General features: G+C 43.5%; 1 protein-coding gene across 1 annotated transcript in view; it reads right to left on the reverse strand.

Annotated features, from left to right (window-relative positions):
* inpp5b (inositol polyphosphate-5-phosphatase B) overlaps positions 1 to 16,369 on the reverse strand; it is a 189,972-nt gene that overhangs the window by 156,310 nt on the left and 17,293 nt on the right. The window contains exon 5 of the mRNA XM_072247158.1: positions 902 to 1,012. Within this exon, the coding sequence (XP_072103259.1) occupies positions 902 to 1,012 (111 nt within the window). The remainder of the gene's footprint in view (positions 1 to 901; positions 1,013 to 16,369) is intronic.

Here is a 16,369-nt window from a genome sequence, read left to right on the forward strand (position 1 = left end):
GCTATTGGACCCTAGCCCTGATCTGTTCCGGACCATGTGGTGGTTGCTCACACGTCAGCCCCCCAACATCAAGCAAAGTCACGGAAAGGCATTCTTCATTGAAGAATATGTGGATCCTGGATCAGTCTCTACAGCCACCTGAGGACCCACCCCATCAGACTCAACTTAAGTGATCGCACTAGTACGACCTACTAACTACAAATAATCTAACTGGAGGAATCGTAAGTAGGAAGGCAATTAAAAGAGAAAGCAAGGGGTATAAAAAACATTGCAATTGACAAATCTAAAATAAAAAAGGATGCTGGGTCAGTTCAGAGAGTATTTTCAGACAGACAAAAATGTTTACTGGACAATGACTTTTCATCACAACTTTCAAGCTCCAGTATAAGCTGAAAAGGCTGGTTATCTGAAATTGTTGAATTCAGTGCTGAGGCAAGGGGGTCTCGGCGGAGGAAGCGATGCAGTTCCTTGAGATTGTTTGGGATTCATCAAAACAGCATAAGAAAGTAAAATCATAAGTCAGAATGAAAGTGCGAAAGAGGATTGAAGGTGAGAATGAAGGGCTGCTTTCTGCAAAGTAGTGGCCCAATATGTGTTTGGTTTCTTCAATACAGGGGAATCCATATCATGAGTATCACATTCAGTACACCAACTTGAAGCCTGTAGTGAACTGCTACAGGTGTGTTTGGGTTCCTGAATGCTGGCACAGGAAGGATGCGGGTGATACCACGTGGCAAAAGTTAGCTGCTTGCTCTAACTGGGGCAGGTTAATGACTTGATATCATGTAGTCATGTGATGCTAATTCCTAGCACTAACGTCCCCAAATCTAGTGTCATATTTCAGAATATTTGAGGCTCATACAAAATATTAACCACATGGAAGCAAAGAAACATTTCTTACCTCCACGTGCCCTGTTGATTTCCTGCAGGAAAATCCTAGACTGTGAACCAAATGGCAGTTGAAAGGCTTGATCAACATCTCGAGATGTTATTTTGACAGTTGTGTCTGAACCTGTGGATTTGGAATGATACTGCGTTGCTTAGTCCTTTCAGTATCTGTAGAATTTTACATATATGCAGCCAAACCACAAAACTACAAACTATAGCTGATACCAGACCAATTGCATGTCACATGCTCTGAGCTTACATCATATTACGACACAGAAATGCTTTAGTTTTTGCATTTAGGTGAGTCTACAATTTAAAGGGAGCACATCTAACAGCAAGAGGTCACAAAAGACCTGCTGTTTGCATCATGCATTCCCTATAAGTAGGAGAAATTGATTCACATTTGTACATGACCATCTGGATAAAAATTTCATTTGTTAAGCCAGCTTTCTCTCAGGTAAGGAAGCTAAATGGGTTTTGCACTAAAGATGTACAGTATAAAATGGTTGGTTCAATTTAATGCTGGAGAATGTATAAAGTATACAACTTGAAATCCTTACTCTTCACAGACATCCATGAAACAGAGAGAACCAAACCCCAACAAATGAATGTCAGAAAACCACTAGAGCCCCAAAGCCCTACTCCCACACACAAACAGCAGCAAAGCATCAACCCTCCCTCTCCCCCCTCCCACTTGTCCCAGCAAAAAGCATCAGCACCCCCCCTCCTCCACCATCCAATAGCAAGCGTCCAGCGACCGCGATCTCAAGTTCATCCTAACACTTCAATATCTCAGCAGGCTCCCTCTCTGTCACTAACAAGGGGGAAAGAGAAAGATATCGCAAATGAATATTAGAATTCAGATTTATATATCACGTGTGCATCAAAACATACAGTGAAAAATGCGCTATTGCCGTTAACAGCCAACACACCCAAGGGTGTGCTAGGGACAGCCACAACTATCGCTACACATTCCAGTATCAAAACAGCATGTCCACCATGCCCAGCAGAACAACAGAGCATAGCAAAACAGAAAGTACCAAGTGACAAAGAACAACAGCAAAACCAGCCCCTGTACTGCCCTCCCACCCGCATACACAGTCTAAATGTTTCTTATCTTCTTCCAAATTCAATCAGAATATCATATAAGCATGTACTCAAAACAGAAATCATGAAAGTAATCAAAATCTACACTTAGCATCATTAGATCTTCAGCCATTAACCTGCAAGGATTCAGTTATGCAATTAACATTGTGGATATACTGACACCCAGTGGCATAAGCATTGAAGAAATTCATAAAAATAAGCACCAATTATACAAACACTGTTACCACTGAACTCAAAGCACAAACTGGTACAAATATATATTACAACGTACAAGCTGGCAGTCGGCTAGTCATAATTTAGTCCTGCAACCATTCGAGTATTATCAGTAAGCTGCCATTCCAGAACAAGCATAACCATAAAACAATTACAGCACAGAAACAGGCCATCTTGGCCCTTCTAGTTCGTGCCGAACTCTTACTCTCTCCTAGTCCCAACGACCTGCACTCAGCCCATAATCCTCCATTCTTTTCCTGTCCATATATCTATCCAATTTAACTTTAAACGGCAATATCGAACCTGCCTCAACCACTTCTGCTGGAAGCTCATTCCACACAGATACCACTCTCTGAGTAAAGAAGTTCCCCCTCATGTTACCCCTAAACTTTTGTCCTTTAACTCTCAACTCATGTCCTCTTGTTTTAATCTTCCCCACTCTCAATGGAAAAAGCCTATCCACGTCAACTCTATCTATCCCCCTCATAATTTTAAATACCTCTATCAAGTCCCCCCTCAACCTTCTACACTCCAAAGAATAAAGGCCTAACTTGTTCAACCTTTCTCTGTAACTCAGGTGATGAAACCTAGGCAACATTTTAGTAAACCTCCTCTGTACTCTCTTAATTTTATTGACATCTTTCCTATAATTCGGTGACCAGAACACTTACACAATACTCCAAATTTGGCCTTACCAATGCCTTATACAATTTCAACATTACATCCCAACTCCTATACTCAATGCTCTGATTAATAAAGGCCAGTATACCAAAAGCTTTCTTCACCACCCTATCCAGCATGTTCTTAAAGGAATTCTGAGCACACTTAGAATATTACATAACAAGCAATTTTATAAATTCACAAATAAAAAGGTTCAAATGGATGTGAGGATAAACTTAAAGCGAAAAGAAATCCCAAAATATCAAACTCAACAAGCTAATTAGGTAGGTTCAAAATATTAAAAACGAGACTATCTTCTTCCCAAGTTAACCAGGGCAGGCAATTAAGTATGGTTTTTAATCACTAAATCATACCCAAAGAATAAACTTTAACTATAGCTATGAGAATATTGCACTAAATTGGTGTATACAATAACCTTTTTCATTGCCTTTAAATTTTTGTCTATAAACGTAAAGAAAACTTTAGAAGCATCACAGAGGCGATTACTGAAAAAACATTTCATTTATTTATTTATATTTATTTTGCACATGTGTACGAGAGTAAGACTGCGATGCAATACAAGCTTCCACCCTTTTTAAACATTCATTGATCTTTTCGGATCATTGTGATAATTTGCTTTCTTGTAACATCTCAAACTGAGTGTTATGTTTAGAAGGGAATTCCAGCAATCTGACCAAACAATGATGAAAATGCGTCAGATTAGTGTGTGACTAAAAGAAATTTGAAGGGACAGTGTTTTCATCTTCCTAATGCCAGTGAGGTGGTTGGACTCTGCTGTTGAGAATCCCTGGCCATTTCCTGGTGCATTTTATAGATGTTACACACTGTAGCAGAAATCGGGACAGTGAACTTTAAAGATGTAGAAGATGAGATGCCAGGTGGAAAAGTGGCTTACTTTGACCTGGTGCTTTTGAGTTTGAAAAAGATAGAAGGGCGTTGGGGAATTATGAGGTGGGCCGTCTCCCACCATAGAAACCACAGAAACTACAGCACAGAAACAGGCCTTTTGGCCCTTCTTGGCTGTGCTGAACCATTTTCTGCCTAGTCCCACTGACCTGCACACGGACCATATCCCTCCATACACATCCCATCCATGTATCTGTCCAATTTATTCTTAAATGTTAAAAAAGAACCCGCACTTACCACCTCATCTGGCAGCTCATTCCATACTCCCACCACTCTCTGTGTGAAGAAGCCCCCTCTAATGTTCCCTTTAAACTTTTCCCCCCTCACCCTTAACCCATGTCCTCTGGGTTTTTTTCCTCCCCTTCCCTCAGTGGAAAAAGCCTGCTTGCATTCACTCTATCTATACCCATCATAATTTTATATACCTCTATCAAATCTCCCCTCATTCTTCTACGCTCCAGGGAATAAAGTCCTAACCTATTCAACCTTTCTCTGTAACTGAGTTTCTCAAGTCCCGGCAACATCCTTGTAAACCTTCTCTGCACTCTTTCAACCTTATTTATATCCTTCCTGTAATTTGGTGACCAAAACTGAACACAATACTCCAGATTCGGCCTCACCAATGCCTTATACAACCTCATCATAACATTCCAGCTCTTATACTCAATACTTTGATTAATAAAGGCCAATGTACCAAAAGCTCTCTTTACGACCCTATCTACCTGTGACGACACTTTTAGGGAATTTTGTATCTGTATTCCCAGATCCCTCTGTTCCACTGCACTCCTCAGTGCCTTACCATTAACACTGTATGTTCTACGTTGGTTTGTCCTTCCAACGTGCAATACCTCACACTTGTCAGTATTAAACTCCATCTGCCATTTTTCAGCCCATTTTTCCAGCTGGTCCAAGTCCCTCTGCAGGCTCTGAAAACCTTCCTCACTGTCTACTACACCTCCAATCTTTGTATCATCAGCAAACTTGCTGATCCAATTTACCACATTATCATCCAGATCATTGATATAGATGACAAATAACAATGGACCCAGCACCGATCCCTGTAGCACACCACTAGTCACAGGCCTCCACTTAAAGAAGCAATTCTCTACCACCACTCTCTGGCTTCTTCCATCGAGCCAATGTCTAATCCAATTTACCACCTCTCCATGTATACCTAGCGACTGAATTTTCCTAACTAACCTCCCATGCGGGACCTTGTCAAAGGCCTTACTGAAGTCCATGTAGACAATATCCACTGCCTTCCCTTCATCCACTTTCCTGGTAACCTCCTCGAAAATCTCCAACAGATTGGTCAAACATGACCTACCACGCACAAAGCCATGTTGACTCTCCCTAATAAGCCCCTGTCTATCCAAATGCTTGTAGATTCTGTCTCTTAGTACTCCCTCCAATAACTTACCTACTACTGACGTTAAACTCACCGACCTATAATTTCCCGGATTACTTTTCGATCCTTTTTTAAACAACGGAACAACATGAGCCACTCTCCAATCCTCCGGCACTTCACCCGTAGACAGCGACATTTTAAATATTTCTGCCAGGGCCCCTGCAATTTCAACACTAGTCTCCTTCAAGGTCTGAGGGAACACTCTGTCAGGTCCCGGGGATTTATCCACTTTAATTTTCCTCAAGACAGCAAGCACCTCCTCCTTTTCAATCTGTACAGTTTCTATGGTCTCACTACTTGATTCCCTCAATTCCATAGATTTCACGCCAGCTTCCTTAGTAAATACAGACGCAAAAAACCTATTTAAGATCTCCCCCATTTCCTTTGGTTCCGCACAAAGCCGACCACTCTGATCTTCAAGAGGAACAATTTTATCCCTTACAATCCCTTTGCTCTTAATATACTTGTAAAAGCTCTTTGGATTATCCTTCACTTTGACTGCCAAGGCAACCTCATGTCTTCTTTTAGCCCTCCTGATTTCTTTCTTAAGTATTTTCTTGCACTTCTTATACTCTTCAAGCACCTGATTTACCCCATTTCCTATACATTTCATACAACTCCCTCTTCTTCTTTATCAGAGTTGCAATATCCCTTGAGAACCAAGGTTCCTTATTCCTATTCAATTTGCCTTTAATCCTGACAGGAACATACAAACTTTGCACTCTCAAAGTTTCCCCTTTGAAGGCTTCCCACCTACCAATCACATCTTTGCCAGAGAACAACCTGTCCCAATCCACGCTTTTTAGATCCTTTCTCATTTCTTCAAATTTGGCCTTCTTCCAGTTCAGAACCTCAACCCTCGGACCAGATCTATCCTTGTCCATGATCAAATTGAAACTAATGGTGTTATGATCACTGGAACCAAAGCGCTCCCCTACACAGACTTCTGTCACTTGCCCTAATTCGTTACCTAACAGGAGATCCAATATTGCATCCCCTCTAGTTGGTCCCTCTATATATTGATTTAGAAAACTTTCCTGAACACATTTTACAAACTCTAAACCACCTAGACCCCTAACAGTATGGGAGTCCCAATCAATGTATGGAAAATTAAAATCCCCTACCACCTCAACTTTATGTTTCCTGCAGTTGCCTGCTACCTCTCTACAGATTTGCTCTTCCAAGTCTCGTTGACTATTGGGTGGTCTGTAATACAATTCCACTAATGTGGCCATACCTTTCCTGTTTCTCAGCTCCACCCATAAGGACTCAGTAGACAAGCCCTCTAATCTGTCCTGCCTGAGCACTGCTGTAATACTTTCCGTAACAAGCAGAATACACCATCTTTGCAACACACATCAAAGTTGCTGATGAACGCAGCAGGCCAGGCAGCATCTCTAGGAAGAGGTACAGTCGACCTTTCGGGCCGAGACCCTTCCTCAGGACCATCTTTGACCTGCTTTGTTCTTGCACAATTTATCTCTCTGTTCTAGGTAACTTTTTGATCAACAGTGACATGCAAGATACTGATAAGGCAAGTCAAAGGGTGGAGTTTGCAATTCAGGTGTGATGATGTTGTTTAATGTCATTTGCCAGTGTTTTGACATTGTCTTGCGGGAAATAATCATTGCCTAGATTTCAATGTTTCTTGCCTGTATCAGCCCAAGTCTGAATGATTTACAGGTTTCCTTATGGCTGGTCTGGACTGCTTTGAAATGAATTGAATTGAATTGACCTTATCACTTACAGTTGAAGTCAGAAGTTTACATACACCTTAGCCGAATACATTTAAACTCAGTTTTTCACAATTCCTGACATTTAATCTTAGAAAACATTCCCTGTTTTAGGTCAGTTAGGATTACCACTTTATTTTAAGAATGTGAAATGTCAGAATAGTAGTAGAGAGAATGATTTATTACAGCTTTTATTTCTTTCATCACTTTCCCAGTGGGTCAGAAGTTTACATACACTTTGTTAGTATTTGGTAGCATTGCCATTAAATTGTTTAACTTGGGTCAAACGTTTTCGATAACCTTCCACAAGCTTCTCACAGTAAGTTACTGGAATTTTGTTCCATTCCTCCAGACAGACCTGGTGTAACTGAGTCAGGTTTGTGAGCCTCCTTGCTCGCACACGCTTTTTCAGTTCTGCCCACAAATTTTCTATTGGATTGAGGTCAGGGCTTTGTGATGGCCACTCCAATACCTTGACTTTGTTGTCCTTAAGCAATTTTGCCACAACTTTGGAGGTATGCTTGTGGTCATTGTCCATTTGGAAGACCCATTTGCGACCGAGCTTTAACTTCCTGACTGATGTCTTGAGAATTTGCTTCAATACAGCCACATAATTTTCCTTCCTCATGATGCCATCTATTTTGTGAAGTGCACCAGTCCCTCCTGTAGCAAAGCACCCCCACAACATGATGCTGCCACCCCCATGCTTCACGGTTGGGATGGTGTTCTTCGGCTTGCAAGCCTCACCCTTTTCCCTCCAGACATAACGATGGTCATTATGGCCAAACAGCTCAATTTTTGTTTCACCAGACCGGAGGTCATTTCTCTAAAAAGTAAGATCTTTGTCCCCATGTGCACTTGCAACTGTAGTCTGGCTTCTTTATGGTGGTTTTGGAGCAGTGGCTTCTTCCTTGCTGAGCAGCCTTTCAGGTTATGTCGATATAGGACTTGTTCTACTGTGGATATAGATACTTGTCTACCTGTTTCCTCCAGCATCTTCACAAGGTCCTTTGCTGTTGTTCTGGGATTGATTTGCACTTTTCGTGCCAAAGTACTTTCATCTCAGGGAGACAGAATGCGTCTCCTTCCTGAGCAGTATGACGGCTGCGTGGTCCCATGGTGTTTATACTTGCGTACTATTGTTTGTACAAACGAACGTGGTACCTTCAGGCGTTTGGAAATTGCTCCCAAGGATGAACCAGACTTGACATCATTTTCTGACCTCAATCTAATAGAAAATTTGTGGGCAGAACTGAAAAAGCATGTGCCAGCAAGGAGGCCTGCAAACCTGACTCAGTTACACCAGGTCTGTTTGGAGGAATGGAACAAAATTCCAGCAACTTACTGTGAGAAGCTTGTGGAAGGCTACCCAAAACGTTTGACCCAAGTTAAACAATTTAAAGGAAATGCTACCAAATACTAACAAAGTGTATGTAAACTTCTGACCCACTGGGAAAGTGATGAAAGAAATAAAAGCTGAAATAAATCATTCCCTCCACTATCATTCTGACATTTCACATTCTTAAAATAAAGTAGTGAAGCTAACTGACCTAAAACAGGGAATGTTTTCTAAGATTAAATGTCAGGAATTGTGAAAAACTGAGTTTAAATGTATTTGGCTAAGGTGCATGGAAACTTCTGACTTTAACTGTACATCCTTCTTATATGTGAGAAGTAAAAATCGTTACGTTATGTCTCCGCCTAAATGTGCAATATAGTAATTTGTAATAAATAGTATGTACAACAGGACAGTCAATATAACATAGAAATACAATTGTATTAGCATGAATGAATCAGTCTGATGGCCTGATGGAAGAAGGCGTCCCGTAGCCTGTTGGTCCTGGCTTTTATGCTGTAGTACCGTTTCCCAGATGGTAGCAGCTGGAACAGTTTGTGGTTGGGATGATTCGGGTCTCCAATGATCCTTCGGGCCCTTTTTACACACCCGTCTTTGTGAATGTCCTGAATAGTGGGAAGTTCACATCTACAGATGCGCTGGGCTGTCCGCACCACTCTCTGCAGAGTCCTGTGATTGAGGGAAGTACAGTTCCCATACCAGGCAGTGATGCAGCCAGTCAGGATGCTGTCAATTGTGCCCCTGCAGAAAGTTCTTCGGATTTGAGGGCCCATACCAAACTTCCTCAACCATCTGGGTGGCATCACTGTCATGGGTATACAGAGAGTAAAGGAGGGTGCTTAGGATACAGTCCTGAGGGACACCTGTGCTGAGGGTCAGAGTGGCAGAGCTGAGGGAGCCCACTCTTACCACCTGCCAGTGATCTGACAGGAAGTCCAGGATCCAGCTGCACAAGGCAGGGTGAAGGCAGAGGTCTCTAAGCTTCTTGTTGAGCCTGGAGGGAATTATGGTGTTGAATACTGAACTGTAGTCCAAGAACAGCATTCTCACATAAGCATCTTTCTTCTCCAGGTATGCAAAGATGGTGTATAGAGCTGTGGCTGTTGATCGGTTGTATTGGTCGGTGAACTGTGTGGGTGGTAGCATGCTGCAGATGTAGTCCTCGACCAGCCTCTGAAAGCATTTGCTTATTATTGAGCTAAGTTCAATAGGACGCCAGTCATTCAGGCATGTTACCTTGGTCTTTTTTAGGCACAGGAACAATGGTGGCTGTTTTGAAGCAAGAGGGCACTCTACACTGGGAGAGGGAGAGAGCAAAAGTGTCTGTAAACACACCTGCCAGTTATGCCGCGCACACTCCGAGTACCTGCCCTGACATGCAGTCCGGTCCTGCAGCCTTGTGCTGTCCACTTGTTCGAAACACTTGCGTACTTCAGCCTCAGAGATAACCAAGGTGTAGGTCTCACCAGCGGCTCTACTTGTGTTATCAAGATCGAACCCAGCATAAAAAAGATTTAGCTCATTTGGGATAGAGGCAGTGACTTTGGAAACACCGGTGCATTTAGCTTTGAAGTCTGCAGACCTTGCCATAAGCTGCGTGTGTTGTTGGAGGAGAGCTGTGTCTGGATCATGTCCCTGCTTTGTCGTTTCACTGACTTGATGATATTGCGCAGATCGTAGCTGCATTTCTTGAGTTCCTGTTGGTCACCAGCAATGTAAGCTCTGTGTTGCACAGTTAGTGCAGCTCACACAGATACAGGGTTTCTGGTTTGGGAAGACCCTGACCGATTTCAGGGGGACAACATCCTCGATGCACTTGTGAATGAAACTCCTGACCCCTTCCGTGAACTCGGAGACATCCTCATCATGGAAGACATTCCAGTGGACGTCATCAAAGCAGTCCTGTAGCATGGAGGCCGACTGGTCAGACCAACAGTGGACAGTTTTATCTATGGGCGCCTCTTGTTTCAGCTTCTGCCTGTACTGCGGCAGCAAGATGGAGGAGTGATCTGACTTTCCAAACGGCGGGCCGAGAAGTGCCTTGGAAGTATTGCGGAAGTGGAGAGTAGCGGTCAAGTGTGCTCACCTGGGTGTGTCGACAAAACTTCAGACAGACTTTAGACAGCGATGCTCTATTAAAGTTACTGGCGACAATGAAGGCAGCCTCCGGGTGTGAAGTCTCCAGGGTGCTGATAGTCTCATACAGTTCCTAGAAAGCTAGGTCAGTATCGCAGTTAAGAAATTCTAAGTGGAACTGAGCTCTGCAATTAGTAAACACCTCCCTTTGGGATTCTTCAACAGAAGAAGACCATTAATGAAGCAAAGGGATGGCTGTGACAATGTCTTGAGGAACTCCAGCAGCAATGCCCTGGGACTGAGATAAATAGCCTTCAACAAGGATTAAGGGTCAACTTTATTTTCCATAAACATTGACATGCACTAGGAATTTGCAGTGGTGTGTTGGCCAGACCATGACATGCAACAAAAAAAAAACAAAATTCAATAATTATAAAGAATCCAGGATTACATAAAATAAAAAGTTAGAGGTCTGAGTATAGATATGTAATAAAATATGCATATATATGAGCATGCATTTAGAATGTAAACAGCATTATAATGTAGTTGAAAGTGCACCGGGGGGTGGGGTTTAAATGGATGGGGAAATAGCATGGGCTAATTAGAATGGACAATCAGATTAACTGCCTGGGGAAAGAAACTTCAAAGATGATGTGATTTTTGTTTTAATAGCCTTATGGCACTTTCCAGAAGGGAGTTTCAGGAAAGCAGAGTTTGCTGGATGGGTAGTGTCCACATTGACTTCTGTACACCAGTGGTTCACGAAAATTATTCCACGATTGAATGGCTTGTCACACGAAGAGCGTTTGATGGCTCTGGGCCTATATTCATTGGAATTCAGAAGAATGAGGGGTGACCTCATTGAAACCTATCGAATGGTGAAAGGCCTTGATAGAGTAGATGTGGAGAGGATTTTTCCTATGGTGGGAGAGTCTAACACCAGAGGACACAGCCTCAGAATAGAGGGGTGTTCTTTTAACACGGAGGTGAGGAGGAATTTCCTTCGCCAAAGAGTGGTGAATCTGTGGAATTCTTTGCCACAGGTGGCTGTGGAGGCCAAGTCTTTATGTATATTTAAGGCAGAGATGGACAGGTTCTTGATTGGTCGGGGCAAGGAGGAATTCTAGGAGGGGGAGGGGGAGGCAGAAGATTGGAGTTAAGAGGGAAGTTGGATCAGCCATGACGAAATAACAGAATTGGTCATGACAAAGGGCCAAATGGCCTAATTTTGTTCCTATATCTTATGATCTAAATGGTGAGATGTGGTATTAAATTATTCAGTGAGGATGAATTGGATCCTCCCCCCCACCCCAATACTGGATCCCCAGTTCTGCTGCATCAATATCCAATATTAATTAAGGCACAGGAAAGAAAATGTCACTAATTTGGCCTGAGTCTGCTCGTGTTGGTGGTATTAGTAATGGCCTGCTCTTGCCACCTGGTGGGGACTTTAGCTTATATAAAGCTTATACATCCCCACCTTTCTACAAAAAAAACCTTCAGTCCTGCTAAATCTATTGCTACCAACATCTTGTCTTGTCTTGTCTATACTGCATCACCCGCCACCACTGGGCTATCAACGTGCAGGAGCAATGTGTGGTTAAGTGCCTTGCTCAAGGACACAACGCGCTGCCTCAGCTGAGGCTCGAACTCGCGACTTTCAGATCACTGGTCCAACACCTTAACCACTTGGCCACGAACGTCAATTGATTGTAGTTTTGTTTGGTTGCCCGTGGGGTCACGTGAAACTTCAAGGGGTCACGTGAAACTTCAAAGATGAAAATAGGAAGCCCTGTAGCAGGAAATGATTGAATGAAGCCAGCACATCAACTGCTTCTCCCTGCGTATCTTCTAAACGTCCATGACTCCCTTAAAATGACTTGGTGATCTAACTATCCATTCATCCATCAGTATTAGTCTGATGCAAACTGTTTAAATTCAATATTCTCAAGGAACAGTCTCCTCACAAAATCTTTTTAATATTGTTCTTCCTCAAACCATCTCATTACCCCCGAGCACATAATCAAGCTTTTCAAAGTGCTCAGGGCCTCGGTATCATGGCGGCTAGAACGATGTTATTACAGCTCGTGGCGTTTCAGAACCCAGAGCACGTCTGTAAGGAGTTTGTACGTCTCCCCCCCCCCACCCCGTGTGACTGTATAGCTTTTCACTGGGTACTCCAGAGTCCAAGGACATAAACTGGACATTGTAAATTGTCTTGTGGTTAGGCGTAGGGTAAAATAGGTGGATTGCTGGGCAGTGTGGCTTGTTGGGTCTAGAAGGGCCTACTTTGTGCCATATCTCTAAATAAATAACTAAATTATGCTGTCAAGACACAACCTTTTCTATGGAACTTGCGTATAATCCTTTTGCTGGCTCAAAAACTGCTTAAACTCGATTAAGCAACACACATCAAAGTTACTGGTGAACGCAGCAGGCCAGGCAGCATCTCTAGGAAAAGGTACAGTCGACGCTTCAGGCCGAGACCCTTCGTCAGGACTAACTGAAGGAAGAGCTAGTAAGAGATTTGAAAGTGGGAGGGGGAGGGGGAGGGGGAGATCCAAAATGATAGGAGAAGACAGGAGGGGGAGGGATAGAGCCAAGAGCTAGACAGTTGATTGGCAAAAGGGATATGAGAGGATCATGGGACAGGAGGCCCACGGAGAAGGAAAAGGGGGAGGGGGGGAGAAAGCCCAGAGGATGGGCAAGGGGTATAGTCAGAGGGACAGAGAGAGAAAAAGGAGAGTGAGAGAAAGAATGTGTGTATATAAATAACGGATGGGGTACGAGGGGGAGGGGAGCATTAGCGGAAGTTTGAGAAGTCGATGTTCATGCCATCAGGTTGGAGGCTACCCAGACGGAATATAAGGTGTTGTTCCTCCAACCTGAGTGTGGCTTCATCTTTACAGTAGAGGAGGCTGTGGATAGACATATCAGAATGGGAATGGGATGTGGAATTAAAATGTGTGGCCACTGGGAGATCCTGCTTTCTCTGGCGGACAGGGCGTAGGTGTTCAGCAAAGCAGTCTCCCAATCTGCGTCGGGTCTCGCCCATATATAGAAGGCCACATCAGGAGCACTGGACGCAGTATATCACCCCAGCCGACTCACAGGTGAAGAGTCGCCTCACCTGGAAGGACTGTCTGAGGCCCTGACTGGTGGTAAGGGAGGAAGTGTAAGGGCATGTGTAGCACTTCTTCCGCCTACACGGATAAGTACCAGGAGGGAGATCAGTGGGGAGGGATGGGGGGGATGAATGGACAAGGAAGTCGCGTAGGGAGCGATCCCTGTGGAAAGCAGAGATGGGGGGGGAGGAAAAGATGTGCTTAGTGGTGGGATCCCGTTGGAGGTGGCGGAAGTTACGGAGAAGAATATGTTGGACCTGGAGGCTGGTGGGGTGGTAGGTGAGGACCAGGGGAACACTATTCCTAGTGGGGTGGCGGGAGGATGGAGCGACAGCAGATGTGCGTGAAATGGGCAAGATGTGTTTGAGAGCAGAGTTGATGGTGGAGGAAGGGAAGCCCATTTCTTTAAAAAAAGGAGGACATCTCCCTCATCCTGGAATGAAAAGCCTCATCCTGAGAGCAGATGCGGTGGAGACGGAGGAATTGCGAGAAGGGGATGGCATTTTTGCAAGAGACAGGGTGAGAAGAGGAATAGTCCAGATAGCTGTGAGAGTCAGTAGGCTTATAGTAGACATCAGTAGATAAGCTGTCTCCAGAGATAGAGACAGAAAGATCTAGAAAGGGGAGGGAGATGTCAGAAATGGACCAGGTAAACTTGAGGGCAGGGTGAAAGTTGGAGGCAAAGTTAATAAAGTCAACGAGCTCAGCATCTCCCTTCTGGCACTTATCCTTGTAAGCGGAAGAAGTGCTACACATGCCCTTACACTTCCTCCCTTACCACCATTCAGGGCCCCAGACAGTCCTTCCAGGTGAGGTGACACTTCACCTGTGAGTCAGCTGGGGTGATATACTGCGTCCAGTGCTCCTGATGTGGCCTTCTATATATGGGTGAGACCCGACGCAGACTGGGAGACCGCTTTACTGAACACCTACGCTCTGTCCGCCAGAGAAAGCAGGATCTCCCAGTGGCCACACATTTTAATTCCACATCCCATTCCCATTCCCATTCTGACACACCAACTTTAAACTTGATTAAACTTGGAGCAGTGCTGCCAGGATAATCAAGGACACGACCCACCCAGTCAACACACTTTTTGTCCCTTTTCCCTCCGGGACTCGTACAGCCAGATTTGGGAACAACTTCTTTCCAACTGTGATAAGACTGCTGAACAGATCCTGACCTGGATCTGGGCCGTACCCTCCAAATATCCGGACCTGTCTCTCGGTTTTTTTGCACTACCTTACTTTCCATTTTTCTATTTTCTATTTATGATTTATAATTTAAATGTTTAATATTTACTAATTTTTACTATTTTTAATATTTAATATTTGTAATCCAGAGAGCGGGAAGCACAGAATCAAATATCGCTGTGAAGATTGTACGTTCCAGTATAAATTGTTTGGCGAAAATAAAGTATAAACTATTAAGATGAGCTGGAAAATATTCTGCCTTGAGAGAGATTGGTCAATTTTTAACCACAACTCGAGGGAGCAACTCTGCAGCAATTTGAAATTCAGAAATACCATAAATAACCTCCCCCACCCCCCACACATCTTTTCTGCCACGCTCCCAATACTTCTCCTTTGATCGTTGTTGTAGCTCAGCTGTTTCCCCACTAATAAGCAAAGTGGTGTAAGTGGCCAGGCTGCTTACTCGGTTTTGTTTCCTCAGAGTTTCATAAGAGTTAGCATTTGTGGCCAAGGCAATTTCCTGTTGGAATTTTAAAGAGAAACTGATTGAATGTTGAAAGCCCTCAATAGAGTGAATGTGGGAGAGGATGTTTCCTATAGTGGGCGGGTGGGGGGGGGGAAGGGTTCTAAGGCCAGAGGTCACAGCCTCAAAATAGAGGGGTGCCCATTTAGAATGAAAATAAGGAGGAATTTCTTTAGCCAGAGGCTGGTGATCAATCTGTGGAACCGCTGCCACAGGTAGCTGTGGAGGCCAAGTCATTGGGTATATTTAAGACAGACTTTGATAGATTCTTGATTAGTCAGGGCTTGAAGGGATACGGGGAGAAGGCAGGAGATTGGAGCTGAGAGGGAAAACAGATCAGCCATGATAAAACAGCGGAGCAGGCTTGATGGGCCAAATGGCCTAATTCTGCTCCTATATCTTATGGTCTTATAGTCTAAACCAGGGTTCCCCAATTAGTTTTCCACAAGGGCCATATTATGTCAAACATGCCAAGCCAGAGGCCAAGATGGCCAGGGTTTTTTTTCCATTGCAGCAGTAAGTTGTTTTCTGGGGGTGGGGGGTGGTAGTGGTGGTGGTCGTAGTAGTAGTAGTAGTAGTATTAGTAGTAGTAATAATAATAATTTAGGCCCAGGATTCTCAAAGCCTGTGTTGTGGGTCATACAAGAAAAAAAAATGCACTCTTGAAACAAAATAAGTCCAGAACCAACCATCTAATTATGACTATAGCTATCACAACTGTCAGCTGTCACATTGAGAACTCATCTGGGACTTAAAATACATACATACACATACATACACACACACACACACACACACACACACACACACACACACACAGTAAACATGGTAGTCTTCACCACTTCTCTTCCACACAAAGAATTTTAGTAGTACTGCCCTTTCCACTGTTTCTGTTCTCCTTTAATCTATTTGTTCTTTTTAATTAAGCTATGTAGCATTTGAAGTATGAAGTGTAGCTATGACTGAAATTATCAGTATTATTGTTGTTGTAATACTATTATACCACAATAAGATTGACAAATGGACAAAAATAAATTGATTCACTCACCAATCAGTGAGAGAAGTGACAGCAACAGGTTGAGGCAATGCTTCTGATGTTGGGCCTGTATTCTGTTGTGGCAATCCTGAGGCACTGGCCAAGATGTGCATTGCAGAGTCTGT

Source organism: Mobula birostris, chromosome 30 (assembly GCF_030028105.1).
Source record: "Mobula birostris isolate sMobBir1 chromosome 30, sMobBir1.hap1, whole genome shotgun sequence".
In the NCBI taxonomy this organism is placed as follows: domain Eukaryota; kingdom Metazoa; phylum Chordata; class Chondrichthyes; order Myliobatiformes; family Myliobatidae; genus Mobula; species Mobula birostris.